The sequence below is a fragment of the Euleptes europaea genome, chromosome 9 (assembly GCF_029931775.1).
Source record: "Euleptes europaea isolate rEulEur1 chromosome 9, rEulEur1.hap1, whole genome shotgun sequence".
Lineage (NCBI taxonomy): Eukaryota > Metazoa > Chordata > Lepidosauria > Squamata > Sphaerodactylidae > Euleptes > Euleptes europaea.
In genome coordinates, this window is record NC_079320.1 from 51,894,129 (window position 1) to 51,910,322 (window position 16,194).

At 41.6% G+C, this 16,194-nt stretch overlaps 1 protein-coding gene across 1 annotated transcript; it reads left to right on the top strand.

Moving 5' to 3' along the window:
* Positions 1–1,952: 1,952 nt before the first annotated feature.
* On the top strand, positions 1,953–12,097 carry LOC130482348 (tripartite motif-containing 13-like). Its single transcript, XM_056855059.1, has 7 exons — positions 1,953–2,471; positions 5,065–5,130; positions 5,776–5,808; positions 7,106–7,318; positions 9,568–9,590; positions 11,526–11,671; positions 11,988–12,097. The coding sequence occupies exons 1-7, from the start codon at positions 1,953–1,955 to the stop codon at positions 12,095–12,097; spliced, it is 1,110 nt and encodes a 369-aa protein (XP_056711037.1).
* The last annotated feature ends 4,097 nt before the right edge of the window (positions 12,098–16,194 follow it).

Here is a 16,194-nt window from a genome sequence, read left to right on the forward strand (position 1 = left end):
TGGAGAACAACACTGGTTGTTTGGCCATTGGCTTTCTCCGTTTTTTACGTAAGACGTAACATTCAAAGTTGTAGAAGTGTGAGTGGAGGGCAACACTGTTGTCTGGCCATTTGCTCATTCTATTATTTCATATCTTGCGTGATATGGAACTCTACAATTTCACAAGTTCTTTGTGAGAATGGGAAAGACTCTCCTTGAGAGAGAACCCAAGTTACAGAACTGGTCTCTTCAGTTCTCAGAACCAGAACCAGGATTCTTAGATACTCTTAGAGATTCCTCTAAGCAACCAGAGATATCTCTCAGGGTAAAGAGTCAGAGGTTTCCTCAGCAACACTTCTACACTGACAATGAGAGGCATATACAGTATGCATACACAGATTACATTATATAGAGAGAGCTATAGAGCTCTTACCTGGAACTAAGGTTCATACAGGTTCTCTCTACATATTGAATTTAAAGCTACACATAGTCTTGTAAATTACTGACTTCAGCTTTACAAGAATCAGCTGTCTCTGATACAGAACAGTATTCCAATGAACCAAAAGCTCATTAAGTATTTTAGACTATAGCTCTCAAATAAACTAAAAACCAGAGAATCAAAGATATGGTAAAGACATAGAAACATGAGAAAAGACTATGTTCTTACAGGAAAGGTTTGCAATGTCCTGAATATAAGCTAGAAGTTTAGAAATAATATAAGGTTGTATTTTGCATTAAGATGTTTTTAACTATGAATTTCTCTCCTTATACTAATCATATTTTGACAGGCTTTCTGTAAACTGATTTATTCCTGAATGAAATGCATTACAGGTTTAAGGTTAGAAAACCTTACATAGAGAAATTGCTTATGATTGCTTGAAACTGCTTGCATATATTAACATAAATGAACATGTAAGAGAATCATAAATGTTTGCACTTTGTGACATGGTTTAATAATGTGTAAATATTCACATGCATATATTTTATGTGTAATAAATGTTTTAATAATTATACTCTTGTCCAATATTATAAATTTATTGGCTTGTTCAAAAGCTGTCCTAGAGACCTTAATAAGTTTCTGGGAACCGTTGATTCCGGTCTAGTAGTGTCTCGCTGAATAAGATAACATATTCCTTGTCAGGAAGGGGTCCTTTCTAAGAGTGTAGGCACTTAATGGCCCAAACCGCAACATCAGGATGTGATGCGTGGGTCCCATCTGACATTTCCCGGTTGCTGTTACAGGGCGTTGTGTCCTATTTGTGTGTGCGTAAAGTGCCGTCAAGTCACGCTGACTTATGGCGACCCCTTTTTTGGGGTTTTGATGGCCAGAGACGAACAGAGGTGGTTTGCCAGTGCCTTCCTCTGCACAGCAACCCTGGTATTCCTTGGTGGTCCCCCATCCAAATACTAACCAGGGCTGACCCTGCTTAGCTTCTGAGATCTGACGAGATCAGGCTAGCCTGGGCCATCCAGGTCAGGGCGTGTCCTATTTACCGAACACTAAGACGGGCTCATCCTCTGCCAATGGCGTCAAATGAACACATCCACGTCACATTCCAGCCCAGCCCCACAGAGGCGGCCTCCTGTTGCTTTCCGCCTTCCCCTTTCATTCAGAGGCGAAGCTGCCCTTTCATTGGCAGCAAGTGCTGCCAATCCGGAACAGTCTGCCAATGGAAAGGGATGGAAGTTACCCGTTCCATTTTCCTGTTCGGCCGGGGCGGCCCGTCGGCCGCGGGAGTTTGGCGGTTAACCGGCGGTTGCGAGTTCGGCGAGGAAGGCGGTTTGCGGGCTAGGGCGTGACAAGTCCGAGGGACAACATGGCCGGGAGGGAGACGGTTAGGCCAAGTGTGTTTGGTTGAGAGCGAAGCCACCGGCACCCCTCCCCATGACGGCGCCGGAGAGCCCCAGGAATTTCTGCCGTTGACTCGTTTTCGGGGAGGGGGAGGGGAGCCTTTCTGCGGGCGCATGCGCAAATGGAGGAGACCCTGACTTGCGCCGTCTGCCTGTCGCTCTTCGAGGAGCCCGTGACGCTCCCGGTCTGCTCGCACAACTTCTGCCGCGCCTGCGTGGTCGCCTGCCTCGCCCAAGGCCGCAGGCCCGTCGAGCAGCCCCTGCCTCCCAGCCATGAGCGGCCCCGTCGCCAGGAGGCCGAGCGGGGCTCCGCGGCCAGTGACGACGCCGACGCCGACGACGTCGCCTCCGTGTGCTGCCCGCTCTGCCGCAAGGCCAGCGCGCTGCCCGGCCGAGACGGCGTCGCCGCCCTGCCGCTCAACACCACCCTGGCCGAGGTGGTGAAGCTGTTCAAGGCCGGCGGGGAGGCGAGGCCCCGGCCGGCCGCGCGGGAGGCCCCGTGCGAGAAGCACCCGGGCAGGCTCCTCCAGCTCTTCTGCCGGATGTGCTGCCGCCCGGCCTGCGGGCAGTGCGTGTCGGAGGAGCACCAGGGGGTCTTCCACGCCGTCAACCTCATCGGCGCCCTTTACCAGGAGGAGAAAGTAAGTGCGCGGCCGAGGCCTTCTCGAACAGGGCTTCGTAAACCTTTCCCGCTCGCGACCCCTTAAGAACGTAAGAAAAAGCTCTGCTGGATCAGACCCAGGCCCATCAAGTCCAGCAGTCTGTTCACACAGTGGCCAACCAGGTGCCTCTAGGAAGCCACAAACAAGACGACGGCAGCAACACCATCCTGCCTGTGTTCCACAGCACCTAATATATTCGGCATGCTCCTCTGATCCTTCAGAGAAGAGTTATGCATCATGGCTAGTATCCATTTTAACTAGTAGCCATGAATACCCCTCTCCTCCATGAACACGTCCACTCCCCTCTTAAAGCCTTCCAAGTTGGCAGCCATCACCACATCCTGGGGCAGGGAGTTCCACAGTTTAGCTATGCGTTGTGTGAAGAAGTACTTCCTTTTTATCTGTTTTGAATCTCTCACCCTCCAGCTTCAGCAGATGACCCCACGTTCTAGTGTTATGGGAGACGTTCTAGTATTATGGGAGAGGGAGAAAAACTCCCTGTCCACTCTCTCCAGACCATGCATACTTTTATAGACCTATAATTTTATAGACCCCTTTTCGCCCAAGAAATTTGTATGCTACCCCAGGAATATAAAATAGGTATATAAATCAAACATTTACTGATGATAAATCATAAAGAAGTTCATTTTAAAACAATTTGGTAGATGTATAATTTTGCCATTTATTAAAGATGAAAGCAAATTTGCATGCTAATTTTCATACTGTTGCCAAATCTTTTGCGACCTCCCCCACGTTCAGTTACGTGACCCCATATGGGATCGCGACCCACAATTTAAGAAGCTTTGTTCTAGAGAACGGTATCCTCATCACGTGTCATTACTGTAATCACAGTAGCTAATCATTGGATTTTCCTGTGAAGGCTAGGCAGTCCAGTGACAAATGATTTCTATAACAATAGTGCAGTATCCGGGATCTCTTCCTTTCGACATACCCTGTAGGTTCAGTTGTGAACACATACAAAGGAAGCTGCCTTGCACTGAATCCTACCAGTGGACCATCAAGGCAAGTGTTGCCTACTCATACTTGCAGTGGTTCTCCATGGTCTCAGGTTGAGGTCTTTCACATCACCTCCAACCTGTTGCTTTTACCTGGAGGTGCCAGAGATTGAACCTGGAAACTTCTGCATGCCAAACACATGCTTGGCCACTGAGCCCCAGGCCCTCCCTTTAGCCTAGCATCCTGATTTATTTGTCCAGTATAGAGAACTGAAGGGCATTGCTGGACAGAAACCTGGCATTGTGAATTGTAGTATTTAGAAACCAGTGGTGGAATATTTTGATCTTCCAGGGGATTCTGCCATTCTAATGGTTATAGTTATTTATTTTAAAGGCACTTTGAAGACTCTGCTATTCTAGAACATAACTTCTGGATTTATTATTAAGCTTATTCTTTTCAGAGAGGGAATGCCCACATTCAGAGGTGCTGTGTGAGATAAGATGACGGAAAAAATGGACCACTGGTCTGATCCAGCAGGGTTCCTCTTGTGTGTGTTAATAAACAGAGTTAATAACTGACAGTTGAAGCTGAGAATTGAGGCTGGCAGGTGGAGAGGAACACAATTGTTTTGGATCAAGAAGGATCCTGTGTGTGAGGGAAGAGATTTGAGAGTCCTTCCCTATGAGAAATAGCTCCTAAGTGAGAGGAGTGATCCTTAACCAGTTCTGTGGGAAATAGCTCTTAAGTGAACAGAATGGTCCGTAACCAGTTTTAATGAAGGAAACTGGGAGGAAATTGTGTGGTTGTCCTCCAAGTAAAGAAATATTGATTCAAGAAGCTTATGTTTATTCAACTAAGTTGTGACTGCCACGTGAAATCAGCACTTATCCAAAATATCAACATCTGCCTGTGAACTATATTAGATACATCTTGATTACAAAACGTCTTTTGTTTATAAACATAAGTGTCCTCATTCTTGCTGTTACCAGCTGTTTATTTTCTGAAACCTCCTTGCAAACCTGACTTTTCCATTTCCAAATAAAACAATTTTAAGTTTGTATTTCAATAAGCCTCGCTTGTGCCACATTTCTGACTTTTATGTAAAGAAAGAGTTTTTGGCGGATCCCCCAACCATCTTAAATGTGGGACAGAAAAACAACAAGAGACGAATCATATGTCTCAAGATTGGTAGTGGTGGCTGGGAGAGAGAAATAAATAAATAAAACCTGAGGAGTTCCATCGTAGCATCTAAAGAACATTAAAGTGGGTCCCAAGGGAACTTCATGGAGGAAGACATTCCAGAGGCAGGGAGCCATCACTGAAAAAGTCCCCTTCAAAAAAAAGGGGGGGAAACCTAATATTTTGGAAGTAACAGTAAAGAAAATGTTCTTGATTTTCCAAGGTATTGCGGTGTATGTCATGTCTGATCATCCAGTTTGAAAATGCTGTTACCTAGCATTCTAAATAGTATGCTAAAGCTTATAATTCCAGTGAAGCCTGACTCTTCCATATAAGTTTTAACCCTTAAGCTAAATGTAGTATGTAGTATGATGTTAAATACAGTTGTACTTTTCAGAATATTAATCTTTTTTTTAAATACACAACTGTTACACAGCTAAATTTCTTCAGCTACCTGAAGGAAATAAGAAAAATAGATGAGCAGCTAGTAAAGGAAGTATCAGCTTTTCAAAGTGGCATAGAGGTAAGAAACTAAACTTATACTGGAATGTATTTAAATAAGTATTTTCTGTGCATTTGTCTGCAGTCTTTTTTATTGTACATATACCTACAAGACATTGATTTCCAATTCCATGTTTGAGTCTTTCTCAAGGTTCCCAGTATATACATCTGCACAAAATCTTATCCCTGCATTGCCCCCCTTTCCATTCTTCTGTCATCTTAACCAACATTCCTCATCTTTTGTATGAAAAATTAAATGTGAGCAAGGTTCGGAAAGTTTACTCTGTAATTAAGGGAGCAATGTTTGTCTTTATATAGCAGTGTAGCTGAAAACCTACTCTGGCATTTCCATTAGCGCACACACACATGCGCGCACACACATATATGCCTAGATGAAGCTGCCTTGTACTGATTGAGGTGTTTGATGTGTCAAGGTCAGTATTGTCTAGTCTGACTGGCAGCAGCCCTTCAGAGTCTCAGGCTGGTGTCTTTCACGTTACCTGCTACCTAATCCTTTAACTGGAGATGCTGTGGGAAATGACCTGATTATTGAAAAATGTGGGTTACTCTTCATTTGCAAAAAGTAAAAGCTCCAGTTGCTCTGCTGTGTTTGAATTTTAACTTAATGATATTGCAGAACAAGAAGAGTCCATTTTCAGACAGAAATAATAATGAGTTGGTACTTCCAGTTTAAGAGAGCTCCATGGCGCAGAGTTGTAAGCTGCAGTCAAAAGCTCTGCTCACAACCTGAGTTCGAGCCCGATGGAAGTCAGTTTCAGGTAGCCAACTCAAGGTTGACTCAGCCTTCCATCCTTCCGAGGTCGATGAAATGAGTATCCATCTTGCTGGAAGTCAAGTGTAGATAACTGGGGAAGGCAATGGCAAACCACCCCATAAACATAGTCTGCCTAGTAAACGTCTGGGTGTGATGTCACTCCATAGGTCAGTAATGACCCGGTGCTTGAACAGGGGACTACCTTGACATTTCCCCTACTTCCAGTTTACTTTGTCTGCGTCATGAATCTTCATAGTGCGTTTTTTAAAAAATGTGGCTTCTATAGTTGCACATACCATCTTCAAAACATTACTGAAATGTACTCTGAAGAGTTGAAGCACCAAAACAAACTAATGAGGATACTATTTCATTATTTTTTTTTTGTAGTTTAAGCTTTTAAGAGTTTCAAAGAGAAAATTTGTGTCATGCCTATTTTATTGGACTAGCTTTAGGCACATGCAACATTTTAATGAACACTAGGAATGACCTGGTGCTTGCACAGAGGGAGGCTCTGTAACCTGAAAAATATCCACCACTGGCTATAGGCTATATATCCACCTGTTCTTTGCCATAGATGTCACTTAGGCTCAAGCTACATTGTGCGTGAAGGTTTCTTCGATGCATAAAACCTTGTACACCATCTTTGGACTACTGGATGCACCAATAGTATAATACAAGTTTGTTTATTCTTGGCTTCTCTTTTGGTAATCATGGTGCTTCTACACCTCCCCTCAAAAAAATCCTCTCATTTATTTTTCAGTCAATTGCAAGAGTCTTTCAAGAGCAATATGAAAAGATTTCTACATAAACATAGCTTTGTCCTTATCACTTCTCACTTTTTTAATATGCATATTTCCATCAAAAATTGGGGAACTGTGTCACTGAAATTTAGACTTGGTTGTAGGTGAATAAAGGCAATGAAGCATGAATAAAACATACATATTGGAATGTAATGGGGAAAGTATTCTTGTGTGCTTCCAGGGTGGGTCTCTGCATTTCCCTGTTGTCTCTTATTAGTGTCTCTAATACTGAAATGTTTGTTTCCATGTCTATTTTCTCCACCATCTCTTCTTGGGTCCCACAAATCAGACTTAAAATGTGTATGCATCCATCAAAGAAAATACCAACGGAGTCTACATTTGTATCATAAATACTTGTTTGTATTTGTGACTCTTTTTAGGCACAAAAGCTTAAAGAAGAGGAGATAATTAAAAGAGAATTTGAATATATCTATAAGACCTTGGAAATGAAGAAAAAACAGTTGCTCGATAATCTTGAAAGTCAGAAAGAAAAGAGAGCGAAGGAATATGAAATATGGAAGAAAATGAAGGACGCTTGCAGGAAAACAATTGAGAAGTATCTGAATGAGAGTGAAAAGATTGTAAATGAGTGTGATCCCCAGCATTTCCTAGAGGTGAGCTATTTTAATGTTTGTGACTTTTAGGCACAAAAGTACTGGAGTAGAAAAATCTTTAAACCATGTTCTGAAGTATTAGAAACTAGTACATTCTTTCATATCCTGCATTATGGTTAAAGTTGGGAGCATAATGTTTTCTCAGGCTACTATTTCCTGTTCTAGCTGCTTTTGCAATTATTTGTCAGGCCACTTGGTTCTCTTTATTCCTTTCTAGTGGTTGGGGTCTAGTACCTCAACACAACTATTGTGTTATCAGAGTACTGTCAAGAGACCCTTCTTCCCCCCCTTTTTCCTCCCCCCAGTTTCGGTCCCAGGGGTGTCTGTACATGGTACAAATCAAGGGTGATTCTGCAGTCTGGTTTACTGTCCTGCAGAACCGTTGGAAATTAAGCATAAAAAAATAAATTTGGGGTAGCTGGGTGTTGTGGTTGTTGTTTATTGGATTTATAAGCTGCCCTTCTGGCCCTTGCATCATGGTATTTCACAGCATGCTGTTTTGAATATACAAAGGACCATCCAAGTGTGATATTGACTAGTTCAGAGTATGTTAGCCTATGATGCTGTGCAGCTGTTCTTTTTCTCCCATTCCCCAAGAAAACATCCATCATTAAATCAGAAGTGGGTAGCAGATTGCCATTTTTTTTTTCTAGCCAGGATGGCGTAGTGGTTAAGAGTGGTGGACTCTAATCTGAAGAACTGGGTTTGTTTCCTCACTCCTCCACAGAAAGCCTGCTGAGTGACCTTGGGCTAGTCACAGTTCTCTCAGGGCTCGCTCAGTCCCACCTACAAGGTGACTTGTGGGGAGGGAAAGGGAAGGCGATTGTAAGCTGCTTTGAGACTCCTTAAAGTGAGTTATAAAAAAACAACTCTTCTTCTAGCTTGAAATGTAGAGGCAACAGCTTTATCAGGAAGTCCTATTTGCATTGGAATGTGGTATCTTACTGACCTTGGAATAAAGAATTTGAAGTGATAGAGCATATAAACAAAATGATTCTAGCATGTGGCAATTTGTTGGGGGACAAGTTATATTTAAATGCTGTCTCTCTAAGATATGAACCATCACATGTAGATCCATCCTTCTGAGCAAAATGGCAAGATCAAAGTTAAAATGGATCAGCTTCCCTTCAGAGTGATGCCCCATGAATTCTCAGTGGGACAAGAGATCAATCTCTACTTTACTCCCTTGAATGGGAAGGGTGTATGTTCACTGTTGTCAGTGAACTGAATGAAGTTGGATGTCTAACTTGGATTTTTATGTTGATGAACACATGACGTTGAAAGTTCTTTCCTTTCAAATAGAATACTGACAATGTATTTTTTTCTCGGAGCTCTAGTTCTTCTTACTTGGTGTTGTGAGTTGTATGCTGATATTTTTGCAGTCTGTTATTAAGCTTTGACACGCTAAGAAGTATCTTGTGTAACAAGTTAAGAAATAAAAAACTTGGTGAATAAACAACTAGGAAATCCCCCTCCCCCAACATGACAGTGTGACTCTAATTAAGGCAGTGGCTATATTTATCTCCTGACCAGGTAATTCTGAGCCTTTGCAATCTAGTACATTGGCAAAATTGCCTTATAGCACTGACTAGTAAAGTTTGGAAAAATATGAGCAGGAAGCTAGCCCCAAATTTGAGAGACTCAGAACGTGGAAGGTGTATGTTTCCTCCCATTCATGTTGTATGGGGAGCTTTTTGGTGGGAAACAGCTGAGAAACAGAAGGTACATGTGGTTCACACTGCCTATCTCTGATTCTGTTTTCCCACCTGTTCCAAGAGATCTTTGTTTGGGACTCTGCTGCCTTTACAACTAACAGTTTCAGGGGGGCATTTAAATGGGATTAGATTTTTTTTTCTTCCAAGTCTAATGAAGCCTTGTCTCTTCTAGTTCAAAGATTTGGAGCCTACAAAAGCATGGGTGTGGAGAGGCACAAATATGCCTACCCTGATTCTTTTTTCCTTCAAAGTACTGTAAACATTAGGGCTCAAGTAGGGTTAAGTCCTTCTCGCCCCCAGATGATCAGTTAGGGGCCATGAAGTGTTGAGGGTAGATAGCAATACTCATGTTCAGTTCTTCATGCCAAGTTTTTATTTGCCTTTTGCTTTTACAAACTATTGTTTTTACAAGGAAGGTGTAGAATACCCTACCTTGCATATGGGTAGCCTCATTACATTGGCCTGCTAGTAAAGGACCATGGGAGAAACACTCTGGTAGAAAACATATTCATTTCTATTTTGTTTCATTTATAGGTTGCGTGCAACTTGAATCATAGGTAAGCATGTTATATTGCTAAAGTTCATTTAACTTGTTAACATTACTATTTGATAAAGTAATTATCAAGAGTTGATGCAGCCATGGAAAGTGTTTCATGCATAAATTATAAAAGGATTGACAAAATAGTGTGTTTCAATTAATTGTGCTGAATTCAATCTGTGACTACTGTCCCATTTTAAACTGTATAACTTATGCTGCTGTAGTCATACAAAATTAATGTTGCCATTCCACAAACTTTTATGTCTGCTATATGTTAAGATAGGTAAAACTCGATCAGATTTAACTAGTACCTTAAATTGTTTACTATAAACACTTGAACACTTTACAGTGATCGATCTGTGCATAGATGGGGAAAATTGCCTATTGGCTTTATACATTTCTGATTGGAAGACTAGAAATGTCCTGGTTTGAATGGACATTTAGATTTTATGAGTTATACATGAATTATGGAAAGTGCTTTTCTAAGAACATTTTTCTTTCCCAAGTTCACATTTTGGAAAAAGACTTACAAATTAATAAATTGTCTGTTTTATTGGAATTGTACTAAGATCCTAAGCATGTTCGCTCAGACATAATGTAACATCACATTGATTTAAATGTGTCTTCCAAGCATGTTTAGGATTGTAGCCTTGGAATGGTTTTCCCATTGTAGTGATAGGGCTGAGAATTTTAGTGTATTGGCTGCAATCTTATATACAATTGGGAATGAGCCCCACTGAAATATGCAAGACTTTCTCTGACTAAATGTAGGTAAGATGGGGCTGTAAGTCTGACATGTGCACATGTGTGTATTTAATCATAGGTTGTTTAAAAATGTAAGTGAAACCCTCAACCATGGATTCAGAGAGTGGTCTGGGATGAATCACTTATCCATCATTATTTCTCAGTACTGTGAAATTATCTTCTTAACTGGCTAAGTTCCTCCAGGTCTTTGAGCTGTTCTCCAGCTGCGTTTTTAAGGGTTGATGTTAACATCTCTGAATTTGTAGTAACTCTGGCATGGGTGTGGAGAGGCACACATGATGGTGGGAGTTCTGAGCATTTTTTCTTGAAATAGCAGGCAAATTCAGGCCAAATGTACATCAAGACCGAAGCAGTATTGGGGAAGGGGGGCTTTAAGCCCCAGATCAAATAACAGCCCCATAAAGCTGCCTGAAGTCAGGAACACAATGCAGGGGAAAGGCTTAGTGTGTGCATATGTGCACATGTATGCACACCTTTTCTTCATTCTGTGGTCCTAAGCTAAACTGGGACTGTATGTGCCTACACTCTAAAAAGAAAAACCACTAGAAGCTCCGTTCATGGCACTGTCAGGTCTGGCTTTATTTATTTATTCGTATTTATAGCTCGCCTTCATTCCTGGCAAGCCGGCTGTTCTTACATAGCTACCTTGAGCGTGTCTCTGGAGAGGCAGCATATACATTTTCTAAAAATAAATGCAATATATATGTAGATCAGCCCTAGTGTATGACTTGTGAAATGTGGAACGTAATCGTGGCTCCACCTGTGAGCCACCAGTTGATCCTGAAGATCTAGTTAAAAACAAAACAGATCATACAATCCTGAAGACTGCTCACTCTGGAAGAAATAAAGTTCTCCGTCACCATGAAATTCAGATTAAAATACCACTGTACCTAGGTGCTGATATAATATTTAAAATTGTATTTCAATGCTAATTTTAATACAATGTCATTAAAAAACGGTGCTCAGGGATAGTGTTCTCTATGAGGACTGTGTCTAGGGATGATGCGGAGTTGCCTTGCCGTTTTCTGCCATTGGTCTCGTGCTTCATGAAAGCTTGTAAAGTTTTATAACACTTTTACCTTGCTAATATAGAATTGCTGAACCAAGCAGATAGTTCCTAGTGGAGGTAGTTGGCATGAATACTGATACTGTAATGGTATTTTCACTAGGTCTCTAACTTTCTGTACAGGATGAAGACCCAGATTGACCTGATACAGTTCTCATCTCAGTATGAAAATTTACCAGGGTACAAACAAATGCACATGGATACCACATCTGTTGTTCATAGCATCTTTGCTTTGCACCTCACTCCGGCTAATTTAGATGCTTTTAAAGGTAGGGCAATTAAACTACAGTCAGGCATGATGGCCCTTAAAATTTCTGTATAATTAAACAAATGCCTTTTGAAATTGTTAAGTTTTTTTCATGAATTAAAAAAAGTTGTTGATGTAATTGTAAAGTCTTAAAATGAGTATAGATGACTGTCATTTACTAAAGCAGAGTTTAGATTGCTCCACTAATTTGTGTTAATGAGCATTTGGCCGAAGCTGATTGTTTAACATTCACTGTAAAAATGAATTAGATGTAAGGAACACTTTTGACTTTCCATATAAAACTTAGTTTTGTTTTGTGTTTTGTTTTTTCTTTAAAGCAGGCGTTCCGTCTAGAGATGGAGAATGTGTTGTGTTTGGAAACACTGACAAAAAATCGGAAGAACAGAAGAACACGCAGAATGCCTTTAAGGTAAGCTTCTTCGTTTAACAAATACTAAAACAAATACTAGACCTAGAAGAGCATTCACACTTGCCAGATGCTCAGCATTGCCCTCAGCCTTACTAGAGGGTCGTTAAAAAAAAAATCCCCAGGGCTCCAAGATTTTGTCAGTGTGGCAGTGGGCAAGTTGATACCACAGAACACATTCTACTATTCTGCCCTCTTCATGAAAATGCTTGTGCTGAAATGATTTCTCCGTTGTTGGGAAGATTCCCAGGCCGGGACTCAGTGGATAGGGTCGCGAAACTGTTATGCAGCGAGAACCCTCAGGTTACAACTCAGGTTGCCAAATTTTGTGCTGTCTCTATGAAGCTTTGTAGACTTCTGCTAGAATTATGTTATTGGCACTTATTGCACTTTTTTCTACTCCATCCACTTTTATGTAAAGTGTTCTTAAAATTTATATAAATAAGTTCCATTTTTAATGCTTTTTTAATATTGTTCATGTGAGGTTTATTGTTGTATAGTTTTTACTGGTCTGACTGACTGTACCAATAAATAAATAAAATGTCCTTACCCCAGGGAGGAAAAATACTAAAACATTTGTTTTATTTGCTGTTTGTTGAGATAAATCTACAGTGAGGGGGAAAAGTATTTGATCCCCTGCTGAATTCGCCCGTTTGCCCTCTGACGAAGAAATGACCAGTCCATAATTTTAATGGTAGGTCTATTATAGCTGTGAGAGACAGAATAACAACAGGAAAAACCCCAGAAACCCAGAAGACAAAAGTCAGAGATTGATGTGCATTATAATGAGTGAAATAGGTATTTGATCCCTTTTCAAAAGATGACTTAGTACTTGGTGACAAAACCCTTGTTGGCAGAGGTCAGATGTTTCTTGTAGGTGGCCACCAGGTTTGCACACATCTCAGGAGGTATTTTGTCCCACTCCTCTTTGCAGATCCTCTCCAAGTCAGTAAGATTTCGAGGCTGATGTGTAGCTACTCGAACCTTCAGCTCCCTCCCCAGATTTTCGATGGGATTAAGGTCTGGAGACTGGCTAGGCCACTCCAGGACCTTAATGTGCTTCTTCTTGAGCCACTCCTTTGTTGCCTTGGCCGTGTGTTTTGGGTCATTGTCATGCTGGAATACCCATCCTCGACCCATTTTCAATGCCCTGGCTGAGGGAAGGAGGTGCTCACCCAAGATTTGACGATACATGGTCCCGTCCATCGTCCCTTCGATGCGGTGAAGGTGTCCTGTCCCCTTAGCAGAAAAACACCCCCAAAGCATATGTCCCCCTCCATGTTTGACGGTGGGGAAGGTGTTCTTGGGGTCGTAGGCAGCATTCCTCCTCCTCTAAACACGGTGAGTTGAGTTTATGCCAAAGAGCTTGATTTTGGTCTCATCTGACCACAACACTTTCACCCAGTTCTCCTCTGGGTCATTCAGATGTGCACTGGCAAACTGCAGACGGGCATGTACATGTGCTGTCTTGAGCAAGGGGACCTTGCGGGCTCTGCAAGATCTCAGTCCTTCACGGCGTAGTGTGTTACCAACTGTTTTCATGGTGACTGTGGTCCCAGCTGCCCTGAGATCATTGACAAGTTCCCCCCCCCCCCCCGTGTAGTTCTGGGCTGCTTCATCACCGTTCTCATGATCATTGCAACTCCACGAGATGAGATCTTGCATGGAGCCCCAGACCGAGGGAGGTTGACAGTTAGGGTTAGGGTTGTCACCTTCTCACCAAGCTGCTTGGCAATAGTCTTGTAGCCCAGTCCAGCCTTGTGCAGGTCTACAATCTTATCCCTGACATCCTTGGACAGCTCTTTGGTCTTGGTCATGGTGGCTAGTTTGGAATCTAATGGATTGATTGCTTCTGTCGAAAGCTGAACCCTAACCCTAACCTGGCTGGTTGATAGGGGATCAAATACTTATTTCACTCATTATAATGCACATCAATCTCTGACTTTTGTCTTCTGAGTTTCTGGGGGTTTTCCTGTTGTTGTTCTGTCTCTCACAGCTACAATAAACCTACCATTAAAATTATGGACTGGTCATTTCTTCGTCAGAGGGCAAACGGGCAAATTTAGCAGGGGATCAAATACTTTTTTCCCTCACTGTACCTACTGAATCTAATTATTTTTTTTAAGCCTGTGCTAGGAACCGATGTATTGCCTGATGGGAGGATGATCCATACTCAAATTATGTCTATATCAGAAAGTTCCGAATTTGGAGAAATAAGCCACGAGGTAAAGTTATGCACGTTGTGTTACTATAATTTGATAATTTTGATCAGTTTGCAGCTGAGATCATTCCAAATCCACCCATTCAAAATTATATTTGTACTTTCATATATATCTCGGTAGTGATGATGTTTTGGAAACAACTTGTCATTGTAAAGTGTATGGCAAATGATGATTCTCAGGAGCTGTGTGTACATCTCCTTGTTTCATCTTGACACCTTAGCACAGATGCAATGCTATCATGTGGAAAGGTAGATAACAGGACCCAGTAAATTCCCCATTGCCTCCATCTTGCCTGATGTATGTGGGTAGTTTATACTAGGGTGGATCATGCATGGTAAATGCTAGATAAATATGCAGTATGCTTATTCAAGGTAGTATTTGTGCAAATGTGACTTTGAAGAACTAAACTCGGTGTCTTCTTTTATTCTAGGAAGTGCGTTATAATTATTACACGGCCCATCAAGTGCATTCAGAGGACTTGGAGAAACAAACACATGCCTTGCCTGTAAATGGAAAATGCATATTTCCAGAATCTCCCTGTTCAAGTAACCGACCACCAGAAGCTTCCCTTTTTTCTTTTAGTGCTAAAGCAAGTAATCTTAAACCAAAACCACCAGTGCCGCAAAGACAAGGTGTCAATGAAACTAGTTTTTCAAAGCCACTTGGTTATCTGTTCAACACTCCAACTGTGAACTTGAATTTCTCTGGTTCAAACAATAGTTTCAATCTATTTAATGTGAAAGGATCTCAGAAAGACAGCCAAAAAACATCTCTGTCAGAAAATACTGATCCCTTGCTTACAGCAGCACAGATTTCTCAGGCTGATGCAGCAACACTTTCTTTTGGGGTGCAGACCTCACTAGCTGGATCACCAGATTTGTTTCAGGTGGCATCACCATCGGTATCTGTTTTGAATCCACACTCATCAAGTGCTGTTACAGAGCATGCAGCTCCGGCTGTTTTTTCCAGTTCAGATGGAAAGGGGTCAACCCCCTCCCTCAAAAATGAGAATTCATTTTTTTCCACGGTTTTGCTAGAAAAACTTGAAAGCCAAAATAACAATGTAAACAACATAAATGGATATAACCGTTCGGCTTCAACTGTAGTTTCCTTTAGTAGCACCACCAGTCCTAAACCTGACTCAGCAGACAGCAGAAAACCTTTTTTCTCAGCTTTTCCTACCACTTCTGAAAGGGGGCTTAGTCAGCCAAATGAACAGCAGAGCTCATTTTCACTTTCTCCTCCCATTCAGAACAAAAACCAAGAGAATCAGTTATGCGGTGAGCACAGAGAGAATAATCTTGGGAATTCCTCTGGTAAGAAGTTAATGGGTAACTGCAATTTAACTGATAGCTTGCCCTACAAAACATCTTTCGGTGTTCCTGGGGAAGCTGGTGCTTCAGAAAATCAGCCTGTACATGGTAAGGTCTCTGCAAATTACTTTTGGTTGACCAACACTGCACCTGTATTTTCTTTCCCAGGTAGGGTCAAAAGTAATTTGGATGCTCAGACCTCCTCCATGACATCTGCTGATAAAACTAAAAATCCAAGTGACAAATCAAAAATGGAATCAAAAAATTCAACTGTAAAAAAATCTTCACCTTCGAACAATTCTAAAGATCTCAGAACTCTATTGCATAGCTCTTCCTTTTTCTCCATGGAAAAGTTAAAGTCTGAAATGGAAAATATTCTTGTTCCTCAGGAAGACATTGTCCACAATAGTGCTGCAAACAAAACTTCTATTTCAGGTAACCTCACTGAACAGAACAATCAGTCAGAAAACCCTCCAAGAAATGAAAAGACTAAGGAAGACCATATGCAGTCTCATTCATTAAGGAATGGGGCAAGTTGCATGGTGAATGCAGAGTCTGATGAAGAATGTCTAAGTCAAGGATC

Excerpts from the sequence above, each read along its gene's own strand:
- LOC130482348 (XM_056855059.1), top strand. The coding sequence starts at position 1,953 with ATGGAGGAGACCCTGACTTGCGCCGTCTGCCTGTCGCTCTTCGAGGAG. Across the intron at positions 5,809-7,105 it reads ACAGAAATAATAATGAGTTG|GAGATAATTAAAAGAGAATT; the intron begins GTACTTCCAGTT and ends CTTAAAGAAGAG. Across the intron at positions 9,591-11,525 it reads GCGTGCAACTTGAATCATAG|GATGAAGACCCAGATTGACC; the intron begins GTAAGCATGTTA and ends CTTTCTGTACAG.